The 13348-nt window shown below is 52.4% G+C and overlaps 1 protein-coding gene across 4 annotated transcripts in view; it reads left to right on the top strand.

Moving 5' to 3' along the window:
* LOC133062400 (core histone macro-H2A.1) overlaps positions 1 to 9799 on the top strand; it is an 82211-nt gene extending 72412 nt beyond the window's left edge. For all 4 annotated transcript variants that reach the window (XM_061151342.1, XM_061151340.1, XM_061151343.1 and 1 more), the window contains exons 8-9: positions 560 to 734; positions 9017 to 9799. In XM_061151342.1, the coding sequence (XP_061007325.1) occupies positions 560 to 734; positions 9017 to 9182 (341 nt within the window). In that variant the 3' untranslated portion in view covers positions 9183 to 9799. The remainder of the gene's footprint in view (positions 1 to 559; positions 735 to 9016) is intronic.
* Positions 9800 to 13348: the final 3549 nt, after the last annotated feature.

Genomic DNA, 13348 nt, shown 5'->3' with positions numbered 1-13348 from the left:
GAGACTGAGAACACGCCTGGAAAGGCAGGTCTGTTCTAGAGATCTTTAGCTGGAAAGAGGCTTCTTCTAAGAGAGGAAAAGAGTAAGATGGAAAATAGTTCCATCCTAGAAACACCATCCAATTAATTCTGTCAAAACTAGCAGGATGGGTTAGTCAGGGAGAAGACTAGAGCAGCAGACATGCTATTTAGATTACTTTCCCAATAGGTTTATTCTGAACTGTGTCTGAGAGATTTATAGATACATCATAATTAAATGCACATGAATCCACTTGAGGAAAAGGCAGTTGGAGACCCCAGAAGGCAATTAATTGGAGGCTACAAACATTCTGACACATTTAGTCAAGTTAGATGGTTAAGGCTCTGCCTTGTGACCTTGGCTGAAGTTCCTGGTGGTGATGCATCCTAACGCCAGCTTCCCAGGGGTGGGGGTGGGGGTGGGCGACCCCTTACCGAGGGAGGAGACTCTGGGACCAGGCAGTCTGGAGGGATGTGCTGGAGAGTGGTCCTTGTGCTTTGTGTGGGAACCCCACTCACTGCTCCTCTCTCGTCCCCTGCAGCTGCTGTCAGCGCAGGCCATGGCCTGCCCGCCAAGTTTGTGATCCACTGTAACAGTCCCGTCTGGGGTGCAGACAAGTGTGAGGAACTTCTGGAAAAGACGGTGAAGAACTGCTTGGCGCTGGCAGATGACAAGAAGCTGAAGTCCATTGCCTTTCCATCCATTGGTAGCGGCAGGTAAGGGCATGTGGTTCTCTCCCGGGTGTGTGTGGGCCACGCTTGCAGAGAGCTCTGTGCACATGGTCAGCTGAGGCTGCATCCAGCGTTCTCTGGGTAAAGCCCTCTGCCCCTTGCCTGTGGATTCCCAAGCGTTCTCCACCCGCCTCTCTACCTGTGTCTCACTGCCCTGCACATGAGGTGGATCTGAGTGGGCAGGTACGTGAAACAGGGCTGCCCCCTCTTCCCAACCCTGCCATCTCCCCAAGGAGACTTAGAGAGATTGTGGGGAGCAGTACAACTGCCCCTAAGACAGACACACAACCCAGAGGGGCAGCCCTGGAAGGGTGTAGTTGTTGAACCTCTAACGGGGCAGGTAGGACTCAGCCACAAGCCCCAACCACAACCCCCCCCACGTCCCGCAGTGGTACACCCCAGATGTCAGCACACAGCCCACAAGGTCCCTGCCTGTCAGCAGCACTGTGCTCAGGCTTGGGCCTGGCTAACCAGGCGAGTGATAGCAGGCAAATGAACCCCGCACTCTGGCTCTAAGCCCCTACCCTGTAAAAGAAATGTGATCGTCCCCCCCACCCCTCCCACCCCCAACGCAGCATCTCAGGACTGCTCAGACATTAAGGTGCTCTCTGAAAAGAGCATGCTTTGAGAACTCTGCCATGAAGAAGGTGGGATGGCTGCCTCTGAGGCTGTGTCTCACTGCCCGTCACATCTCTAGGCTCCTCCCTCCCCAGGGTCTGAGCCTCAGGCCTCTAGAAGCCTCACCCTCTGGACAGGGCACAGTAGCAAGTGGAAAGTGGCCTTCAGAGCTGCTGCAGCCCAGGGCACTGTGTCGGCAGGTAGCTGTCCCTGGGGCATCCTGCGCACATGGAGAGCCTTGCAGGGTCTCTGCCATCAATGCTTCCCAGTACCCGAGGAAGGCGGGCTATGCAGTACCGCATGGGTCCAGCACCCTGACGTCCCATGACACGGCCAGCTACATTGTCCTCCTGGGCCAGAACCACTCCTCGTGCATACAGAAAGCTGCTCTTTTCAAAGGACTCCCCTTTGAAACCCACAAGGAGGACAGAGAGTGGACTTTGCTGTTTTTAACCTCGTGCAGACCTTGTAATGCTGCTTCCCTGAATAGTGCCATCACTGAGGGTCCCACAGCCCAAGTGCTGTGGCTGGTCCTGGGACTTTTGCTCGAGCAGAGCTTAGCCGCTATACCCAGAAGGCCTTGCCTATAGGCAGACAGGCACCGTGCACCAGGGCTTCCCAGGGGTCATGGTGGTCACACCAGAGGACCCGATACAGGAAAACTCTTCCTCTGGAGCCTCTGCCTCTCCCCGTCCCCCTCCAGCAAGGACAGAAGGAGCATCCCCCTGCTGTCCTTCCTGGAGATGAGCTATGGGTGCCATGCCTCCTCTCTCAGGCCCTGCAGTTCTGGACAGTGGGAGGGGGCACAAGGGTCCCACTGTGGAAGTGGGCTCTCTTCTGGGGCTAACTAGCAGAGCTGGTGCATTGGGGGGGTGGGGGGGGACCCTGAACAAAGGACAAGTGAAAGTGCATGCCGCCCCAGGCTTGAGTTCCCATGCTCACCCTGCCCTGTGTTCTAGCCCCTTCACCTCCAAGTGCAGGTAAGTCCAGAACCAACACCATTGTTGTTTTGGAATGCCGTCTGTCTTTCTAGTTGCCATGCATCTTCATTCTGTTTTCTGCCAGAAGCAAAACTTGACCATCATTTTAAAAGTCAATACCATGTAAATGCATACTGAGAAGAAAGCAAAGCTGACAGAGCTAGAGCATCTAACAGCCCTTTCAGTTGGTTCTCAGAGCACCTGGCAAAGACACGCACCCTTCATAAGGTAGTCAGCAAGCACCCAGCAGGACGAATTTCCCCAGGAACTGTGGAGATGTGAGTAGGGACTGACCCTACTGAATCCCAGAGTCAAGTGTTTTGTTTTTTTTAATAACGTGCTCTTGGATCTTAGCATAATTAGCTAGTTTCCTGCTTCTCCCACTTTCCCGTCCTCCCACAGAAATTCTATTCTTTGGCATGGCTCTGCTGTGTGACCTTTGGGAAGTGAATCACCTTCTCTGTCCCTGGCCGGCCTTATCAGCTAGTGAGGCTAAGGGACTGCCCTTCCTCACAGACGGTTCTAAGGCACAGTTAATTAGCATTTCGGATGCACTTTGATCTACTCTGATGAAAGGTGCTTCCGAGGAGAGAAGCAGTAGAGGAGTCTTTATTGGAGGTAATGATTTCACGCTCTTTCATATGACTATTGGGAAATTTTTAATTGAAGCATAAAAGTCATGCCCATAAAAAGAGCATCTGTTATTACAAACTTATTTACATTTTTCACGGAGTAAAATGTTTTAAAAAATAATCAGTTGAAAGCTTTTAAGAGGGCGGAATGCCAAAGACAAGCACATGTGCACTGCCGCCCGGCCCCACATCTGTGGGGCAGACCTCGCCCCACAGAGCCGTGTAAACAGCTGCCCTCCCTTTCATGAGCAGAGAATGGGATTACACAAGAGCCGGCCATAAATCACAGTGGGGTTTAGGAGGGGAAATAAAACAGCTTGTTTGTGGCATCCAGTGTCTCCAGCATAAAAGTCATGCTGGAATTAAAACAATATAAATGCAAACATGTTGGTGCAGGGCTGTGGGATCACTTTCTCTCGGCCAAGGCCCGGTGTCACAGGCGTGTGGAGGATGACCACAGCCCTGCACTGCCTTCCTAGAGCCCACTGAAGGCAAATGAGACCCCCACAGTGTAACCCCGGACTTGGGAAACCGCCTCTGGCCCTCCTGTCCTTGGGCATCCTGCTCACAGTATTTATGGATCCCCCCACTCCCTCCGCTCTGTTTGACATTAGGGGACGACCCTTCTCCGGAGGGGCAGTACTTGGGGAATAGCTAGTGTGGGGCTTTGATTAAACTCTCCTTAGATTTATGAGCCTAAAAAGGAAAGCCAGTTTGTTTTCTTCAAACTACCATTTATGGCTGTTCATTGAGTTTCAGGAGTGGTGCTAGACCTTCTATCTGCAGTGTCCTCACAGCAATCCCACAAGGTGAGCAGCACTGTTAATTCCACTCAAAGGCAAAGAAGGGGAAGCTTAGAACGGTTAAGTCACTCACCAGAGGTCACACAGCATGTACTTGTAGAGCCAGCATTTCGTCCGAGGCCCTTGGCTCCAGTGCTCTTGATATTAGGCACATGGAACCCCCGCCTGCTGTCCCCCTCTGGTCAGCCTTGCCAGAGGATCACACCACTCCTTGTGCACTCTCTGTGGGAGTAGATTTTAGAGAACCTTGGAAACACTGCTCGGAATTCCCTGACCTGCCCAGGCACAGCATCAGCCTCCCTGCTCCCTGGGCATGGGCCTTAGAAGACAAATACAAAGAACAGAGACAAACTCTATTGGGGAGAATTACTTACATGAGCCCTGGAGAGAAGGTAAGAGGCCTTGGGGGGTTTGTGTTGCCCTGGCCTCTCTTTGGAGGCACTGCGTTGGATGCCAATACCCTCTGAATTTTAGCTTCACCCTCTCGTAACCCACCGCTCTCAGCTCGGACCCTGAGAGCCTGGTCTTTACCTCTGGATGGAGTCGTCTCTGGTTGGAGTTATTCAAAGCCAGGCAGAGCACAGGAAGGCCCAGGAGCACAGTGTGAGGGAGACCTACTCCCAGCAGACGCGGTCCACATGGGGCAACAAACACTTTGCCCGCATCACCCAAGCTACCCTGCCCTATCCATCTTCCAAACAGCCGAGACAGTTAAATAGGTGGCCTGGTCCAATATGAAAACCAGAGTCCATCTAGAAGCCACTTTTGTTCTTAGGCTTAGTCCTTAGTCTTTTTCCTTCAGAAAATCCATCTGGGTTCTCCAGCTCCCAAGCCACAGCCTCTCCTCGCAGGAATCTCTGGGTCCCTGGTCAGCCTCCTCAGCACTGCCCCTGGCCTGCAGTCATGCGGGCCTGCCTCACCCAGCCCTGCAGGCCAAGCTCACTGGAAGCAGGGACGCCTGGCAAAGCCCTAAATGAAGAGGGGCTCAGCCCAGCTGGAGGCAGGAAACCCTCTTCTGTGCCACGTGAACCCAAATCTCTGCCGTCCAGATGGGACAGTGGACAGGAAACTGGTGTGTACAGACAGCCTCCAGCCATCACCGAGCAGGTGACCCGGGCGAGCACCACATGGAGGTAGCCCATGGGGTCCACTTACAACAGTCAGGGAGACTGAGGCCTCAGACACAACTGGAGTGACTTCAGGGAAGCTCGGACACCTTCTTAGTCTGGTCAAGACAAGGCAATAAAAAAAGGTCAAAGTGTAAGATAAACTCTCTGAGGGGTGGGAAGCCCTTTCTCAGAAAGCAACTTAGGGCCACAGGGGAACGTGGGGTCTCCCAGCTCTCGGGGAAGCCGCACCTGCATCCCAGTGGAGGAAGCTTGTGCTGAGAGAGGTCGGCACGATTCAGACTGGAATCTGACAGGAGTGGGAGCCCGTGTCCGCCCTCGCTCTAGAGGCGGCGGCGTAGAACAGAGTGACTGGAGAGGAAGACCCAGCCGAGCAGAGGCAGCGGTTATTCCACCCACGAGGGAGCCCAGCCAGCCAACCCATAAGCCAAGAGATGAGTGAGACACAGAGGTGAGCACCTCTCTCCAGACCAGGAGGGCCAACGGAGCCCCAGCCCACACCACAGCCGCAACAGTCATGGCTGACGGCCCTCCAAGAGAACTGGACGCCACAGGCCTGGACAGTGGCCCTCTGGGGACCTCAACTACAACTTTGGCAGCAGAGACAGCAGCAGTCACCCAGTCCCAGCCGTCACAGGGCCTGGGAGGCCACTTTCCACCAGGTGTACCTTTAGAAAGACCTTGTGTTCCCACTTTATAGATGACACTATTGATTGAGGGCTCTGTGTAGTATCTTGTTCAATGTGCACAGCCTCTCCAGGTAATAAATACTTGATTACCTGCCTTATTTCACCAGGTGGGGAAACAAGGCCCAGACTCAAGTCCTGTGGGGCTCCAGGCTGCTGCGTGCACACAGCTGCCCCTGTCTTAAGGGTGCAGGGCTCTGCCTGTGAAAGCATCCACTTACACATTCCATTCTGTTACAAATACTTCTAAGTGTGCCTACTAGAAATCGTTTTGAGGCCCTACCTGAAGACATGAGGAAAGCTGCTGCCACCTCCCTTCCTTCCCGGTGGCCTGTGTGGTCCAGAGTGGCCATAGTCCCATGGCTGGGTCTCCTCTTCAGGCTGTGACTGCCTCACGACATGGGGCTGGGTTTGTCAGCTGGAGGTTTCCTGGAAACAGATCACATTGATAGTCAACCAACAGCAACCTTGCAGGACAAGCCAGATAAGCCCGTGTTCCTTAACCGTGGGGCATACAGGCCTGGGCACTGCAGCTCTATGACCTTTGACCCCTCCCTTTCTCCCCACTTGTAGGTTCTTAACCTCCGGGCCTACCCTACAAGCTCAGATTAAGTCCACCCTGACTGCGTGTAGAGCAGTGGCTCTCAGACTATGGCCCCTGGGCTCACCTCATCAGACTTCCTGGCTGGAGCCCAGCAGACTGCATGTTGGCCACCCCTCTGTAATCCTGATAGAAGCAAAAGTGGAGAACTGTTGACTGAGAGGAACAGGGACTAATGTCCCTTCAGTCAGAGTCACACATCCTCTAGGGCAGAGGAGTGGGAAGCTGGGGGAGAACGTCTGTGTCAGAAAGTGCTGGGCACAGGTGCAGTGGCTGGCCTGCTGGGGGCGCCCCGCCACGTCTCTATACCACACTATCTCCCCTGACTCGGGCAGAGCAGCCTCAGAGTGGTACAAGGGCAGCTCACAAAGCCGTGCCCAGAGCCAGCTCTAGTGGGGCACACGCCAGAGGAGGTGAGCTGTGACCATGCGGCCCTCACCTCGGCCCAGCTCACCTGTGCTGGTGCAGGCAGGGACGCCCAGGAGGGCATCGTTAGTGGGGTGTCTGGGGCTGGTGGAGCCTGGTCTTGGGCTTCTAGTGCAGAGGCAACACCTCCCAGTGCTGCCCGGCCCCTGTCTAGCCAGGTGGTGTGTACAGGCCGAGCTCTGCCTGGTCAGAAGCCCCTGGAGTTCCTGGCCTGAGTGCAGGCTGCCCCCACGGTGGGTGGAGCTCTGTGGTCCTGCCACCCCCCCCCCCCCCCACAGCCCCACTCCTGCCTGTCTGCCCAGTGGCAGCTGCCTCCTCATGCTTTTCTCATCAGGATCAGAACAAGGGGGATCGTTTTAATTGATGAGTTCTCCGGACAGCATCTGTATTTACAGCAGGAAAATAAACATTTGCTCTTTGTGAGATGCTTCAAGTGGGCCCTTATTCGGGTGACCCTAGGACCCTGTGCCTGCACACTCGCCCCCAAAGTGGGCCTGGTCCCCCTTTCAAGAGTGGGGGGTGGGGAAGGAAGGATAGCCCCACAGCACACTCGCCAGAGAGAAGCGCCAAAACAGAAGGTAGGCTTAATTTCATGTAGTCTTTCTAGCCAGCGTCTTATCCTGGACAGCATGGCCTCTGTGAGGAGAGTCAGGGCAGCTGAGCCAGGCTTGTGAGAACAGCTTCTTCCCAGGCTGAGCCTGTGGGTCCAGGAGTGGGGATGAGAAACTCTTCCTGCACCGTTCCCACCACCCTCCACCCCAGGCCACCTGTTAGTCAGCCCAACTCTGCGGGTGCACAGAGCCCCCAGGGGTCCTCAGGTGGAAGCTGCCTGTCCGGAGCACCGTCCTGGCCAGAACACCTCTGCAGCTCTCCCTCAGCTTCTGACCCTGGTCTGGTCACAGGCTGGTGTATGCTGGCTGCCTGGCAGGAATGCCCTGTGCTCGGTGCGGGGGACCTATGAGGGAGCCCCAACTCTGGGGTGCACCTACTACAGCCTGCAGGCTCCTCTGCACAGACTGGGAACAGGCCTGGGGTGATGCCCCTGTCATCTAAGAGTGAACTTCACTTCTGAAGCATTCAGGAGTTAGTAGGGGTCCATTATCAAGCTGAGTGAAGCCCTGTTTGATCGAAAGCAAGTTGCAAGAATGGTTTTCTCCTCAGCTCTGAAAGGCCCTGAGTGCTGACAATAGAGTAAGTGTGACCCTCCAAAAGAAGCTATGGTGGTGCACATCTCACAGCGCTTAGCAAGTGAGCCAGGGAGAAATCCTGTACCTGACATCTGAAAGCCTCTCGCCTGGCAGCAGGTGCACCATTTGAAGGAAAGTCCCAACCGAAACTGGCAAGTTGGCCCCACACTTCAGACTCCAAGGTCAGGTCCAATGGGAGACGGGAGACCTGCAGATGAACAAAGAAATCCCCGTGGATTCCAGCCCCTCACTCTTACCCTCAGGATCCTGAACTGTAAACTAGGGTCAGTAAGAGCTTGAATCCAGGGCCACTGGCTCCAAAGGCCACATTATCTCCCCTATACTGAGCCTAGTGCCACAGTCCTGGATCCTGTGGGTCCCGCACCGGCAGTGTTGCCCAGGAACGGCCCGGGCACACACGGAGCAAACAGTGCTTATCCTGTTAGTCCTGCCTTCAGATTCTTGCCTGAGTTTTGAGCCACGTGATGTTTACTTTAAATGGAATTGTATGTGAATTCACATCAGTTTGGCCTGGAGACTTGGACGCTGTCCCTTGGGATGAAGAGCCTACTTGTCCCAGAGTTGTTCCCTCACACAGCTCCCTGACACTCAGGCCTACGGGGTGTCCAAGCTGGTTGTGGTGGGAGGAGGATACTCGGCACCCATGAAATCTGAAGGCCCATGGGGAGGGTGCAACCCTCTACCATGGACGAGACGGAGGCTGGTGCTTCCTGGAGAAGCTCCAGCCTCCATGACCCCTAAGACTGAGCCCCCCGGGGAGCCTTTGGGAACCTGGGCTATATCTCTAAACCCCATGCTAGTCCCAGTGATGTTGGGAAGAGAACCATGAGTGTTCACACTGCCCACAAGAGACGGCACACACCCCCCACGCCGCGAAACACAGACCCTGTCGCCTTGCTAACTGCCTCTCAGATAGCTTCACGGCACGCCCCCTGTTGGAGCACACAGCGTATTCTCCTGCAGGTCACAGTTCGCCTCCTCGTCCTCCCCCTGCCTGCTGGCACTGGGCTCACACCTGTGTCCCAGCAGCCAGAGGCTGAGGGCCACTCGTGAACCCCGACACAGCACCAGCCACCTCAGCACAGGGAGCTCGAGGGGCTCCTGGAGGGAGGAGGTGGCTGGGGAGGGTGGGCCCGTGGCCGCCGTGGCCCCTGTAGTTGCTGAGCCCTCGTTCTCTCTCTCACAGGAACGGTTTTCCGAAGCAGACGGCAGCTCAGCTGATCCTGAAGGCCATCTCCAGTTACTTCGTGTCCACAATGTCCTCCTCCATCAAAACAGTGTATTTTGTGCTTTTTGACAGCGAGAGTATAGGCATATACGTGCAGGAAATGGCCAAGCTGGACGCCAACTAGGCTGAGGAACTGCAGGCCAACCCACACCATGCCCCCGCCTCCAATTTGAAAGAAAGAAAAGAAAAGGAAAAAAAAGTCCCCTCCACTCCTAGTGGGAGGCGGGAACCCTTTCATTTTTTTTTTCCCCAGTTTTGCTCATCTAGGGAAAATAAGGTTTTGGTTTCCAGTTTAATTGTTTTTGACCTTCTAAAATGTCTTTACGTTAGCACTGATAGTTGACATTATTGTTGTTAAGCACTGTTCCAGACCGTGTCTGACTTTAGTGTAACCTAGGAGATTTTATAGTTTTATTTTAATGGAATCCTGCCTGACGCAGAGCAGTGGGGAGAGCAGTGTCTTCTGCGTGGGGCAGAGTGCAGGAAGCCCGTTTTGTAACCGTGTGTCGTGGTGCTTTATTGTACACCCAGTGGCGTTCTTTTTACTATAATGTTCCTTTTTCTCTCCCCTCAAGAAGAAAAATCATGAATTTGCCGCAGACTTAATTTTTGTTTACTTTTTTTGTCTTAATGTTGGATTTGAAAAATGAAAGATTTAAAAGGCAGAGCAGAATCTGTTGTCCTTGATTATATTTGCAATTTGGGGTTTGTGTGAATTGATTTAGTAAAATGTTAAACTGACCGGTGTGTCCCAAGTTACTGTGCCCTTGAGTCCTAAGTTGGTTCCTGTCATCACAGGAATGAGGGACCCCGGGTGGGGCAGCCCACCCCCGAGAAATACGACAGTGGTCAACTGCACCCCTGGGGTAGGGAGAGCAGCCTCAGACCCTGATGGTTTCTAGGGGGGGAGTTTGTATAAAGTCTCCTTTCATCCCGTGACGCTGGGCAAGGGTGAGATCCCATTTCATGGATGCGAAAGCAGATGTTCCAACAGCCATGTGGGTGGCAGGTGGCAGGCTGGTCCCGCAGCCTGGATCTCTAGACTCTGAGCTCAGCTTTCTCCTGCCACCTCCTCCCTCCTGACCATCTCTCTGAGTCATGGCTGAACCCAGAGCCCCTGGGCCACTTACTTGCCAGATGGAGTGACAGAATCCTTGAGCCCTCAACTCAGGCCATGCTGGTTCCTACAGGATGGGGTCCCTGTTACTGGGAGCTTTCCAAAGGCAAGGAAGGTGTTGTCACCCAGGCCCCCATCATGCTGTCAGCTTTTACACGCCTGCCTGCAGCTGTGGGTGTTTAGGGATGATCCCTACCACACTGCTGCTGCTGCTAAGTTGCTTCAGTCGTGACCGACTCTGTGCGACCCCATAGACGGCAGCCCACCAGGCTCCCCCGTCCCTGGGATTCTCCAGGCAAGAACACTGGAGTGGGTTCCATTTCCTTCTCCAATGCATGAAAGTGAAAAGTGGAAGTGAAGTCGCTTAGTCGTGTCCGACTCTTAGTGACCCCATGGACTGCAGCCTACCAGGCTCCTCCATCCATGGGATTTTCCAGGCAAGAGTACTGGAGTGGGGTGCCATTGCCTTCTCCGCCCTACCACACTAGAGTAGCAAAACTCTGGCTATCTCAACTCCTTAGCAAAATGCAGACACTCTGTGCTTCAGAAGATACGTTCACCTTAATCTAAATTTGCCTAAAAGGCACAGAAGGCTGCTTTCGTCACTTTAAAAAAGAAACGTGCCTGATTCTAAAGCAGACTTTACCCAGGAGGAAATACATAGCACACTGCTATCTTGGATGGATGTAAAGGATTGTTTTTCCTTTCCAAACTGTGCCTAAGGAAATAAAAATAGAATTCCTAAGCCATCACACAACCAGCCTTTTCAATGAAAAAGTAACTACAACACTTCTCACTCAAACCTGATTTTTTGAAATTTTCCTAAACTTAACGTGTTATTAAGACTTGTATTTTTTCCTCAAGATCTTTACTGTGTCTAGATTACATATTCCTACTTATTCATTATATTTTGGCAAAAAGAAAGTTTTTTTTTTTTTAAAGATGCATCTTGGGATTAACATATACACACTACCATATATAAAATAGATAATCAAGAAAGACCTACTATATAGCACAGGGAACTGTTCAGTAAGCTCTAATAACCTAAATGGGAAAATAATCTGAAAAAGAATAAATACATGTATAACTGAATCAGTTTGCTATACACCTGAAACTTAACACAACATTGTCAGTTGACTATTGTCCAATATAAAACAAAAATTTAAAAATAATAAGAAAAAAAGAGGATGCATCTTAAAATGAGATCATTCCGTCAGTAACATCTGCACACGTCTCCCTGGACAAACCATACTGAGTAGCCTTTCACCCAAGAATAGTGCCTGTGCAGATGAAGTCTGTGATGTGGACGCTGTGGCCCCTAGGAGCTGGTTATTTATTGTGTGTCAGGCACTGTGTTGAGTCTCTTACAGGTATCATTTATTCTGTCCTTGTGACAATCCTGTAGGACAGGTCCTTTTGTTAGAGCCATTTTACAGCTGAGAACACAGACTGGGAGAGATTGAGTACCTTGTGATCACACTGCTAATAAGTGATAACCAGATTTAAACACAGAAATGCTGACCACCATGTCAGGGCCCAAGATGGCATGCTAATCAGCAGCAAAGAGAGGCCATTTGGCCTCGGCGCAGTTTTCAGCTCAGAGACTGAAACAGATGAAACAGAGGTTTAAGTGGTTTCTAGGTAAATGGCATTTCCTTCGCCCTGGAAAAGGAACACCTTAAAAACCAGTCCTGTGTTGATCAGAGATCGTCCACTAGATGTCACTCAAAGGATGGGAAGCCAAGAGAGGAAAGCGCTGCAGGTTTCTGCTCTTCGAGTTTGCACAAAAGAATAGACTGCATTCGTCAGGATTTGTGTGAATTATTTACCATAATCACCTAAGTGTTTCTAAACTTTCGATAATCCAGAGTGTGTCTTGCCCCTGAAATGTGGGCTCGCTGAAGAAATTCTTCTCAGTGACACTGAGGGAAAGCACACCAGCCCCTTGCCTGGGATCCCCATCATCTCTAAACCACCCTGTCTGTTTTCAGAACGGAGATCAAAAACTCTTCTCTGATGTCGGCCTCGTGTTTACAGGGAAAAAAGAAAACAGCTCATTACTTTAAAAAAAAAAAAAATGGTATGAGTGCAAGGAACCACTTGAAACGTACACAGACCTCAAATGCAAAGACAAGTCTGCAGTTAGTAAAATTTACCAGAAGTGAGATTATTCTGGGACGGGAGAAACCTGCAGCCTCTGCAGAGGTAAGGGCTGTTCCGGCCTCCCTGGTGCTGTGAGCTGTGTTGGAGGCGGGCTTGCAGTGAGCAGGGAGGGAGCCACTCACCCCACAGTCACACGGCCACATGGCCACCATGCCTGAGCCCCAGCCCGACCTCAGGATTGCAGCCGGCAACGCAGCCTGTGCCGGTGGCTGGGCAAATGACACCCCCTCCTGCTTATTTCTGAGGAGCAACCTTTGCCCTCGGCAGCTGGGCTCTGCCCCGAATAACCCAGGCGATTTCGTCAGAAAGCCTATGAGCTTCTTTAAATGACATCGGAGATCTAAACACAGCGCCGTGGCTCCAACTGGGACCACGCTGACAATAACTGCTGTGTGTGTGTGTGTATGCGTGTGCATGTGCACACGTGTGTGTACTGGTCCTCTATATCCATCATTTCATCTACTTCTCATGGCAAACCTAGGAAGTTGATCATACTCTCCCTATTTTACAGATGAAAAAATTACAACACAGAGAGGTGAAGTGTATCCCCCAAGCTAGCAGTGGTGGAATGGGGTCTGAACTCAGCTGTCTGCGTCTATAGATAGAGTTCTTCCCGTCCCCTCTGCCCTGGGGACTGGCCCCTCCTATGGTATGTGCTCCCAAATTTTGCTCCAGTGAGACATGGCTTCTTGCCTATTCAACTGCTAGGTCCTACACAGCTGGCCTGGGGGTATACCCAGGACCTGGATGATAGGCAAACAGAAACATGTATTTAAAACAATCCAGTGGCTTCCCAGGTGGCACAGTGGTAAAGAATCTGCCTGCCAATGGAGGAAGATGCGAGAGACTCAGGTTCATTCCCTGGGTCAGGAAGATCCCCTTGAGTAGGAAATGGCAACCCACTCCAGGATTCTTGCCTGGAGAATCCCATAGAGGGACAGAGCTGGCGGGCTCCAGCCCACAGGGTCTCAGAGAGTCAGACAACTGAGCACACAGCACGCATGCATAGT

This window comes from Dama dama, chromosome 9 (genome assembly GCF_033118175.1).
Source record: "Dama dama isolate Ldn47 chromosome 9, ASM3311817v1, whole genome shotgun sequence".
NCBI lineage: Eukaryota > Metazoa > Chordata > Mammalia > Artiodactyla > Cervidae > Dama > Dama dama.
This window is presented reverse-complemented; position numbering and strand designations above follow the sequence as displayed.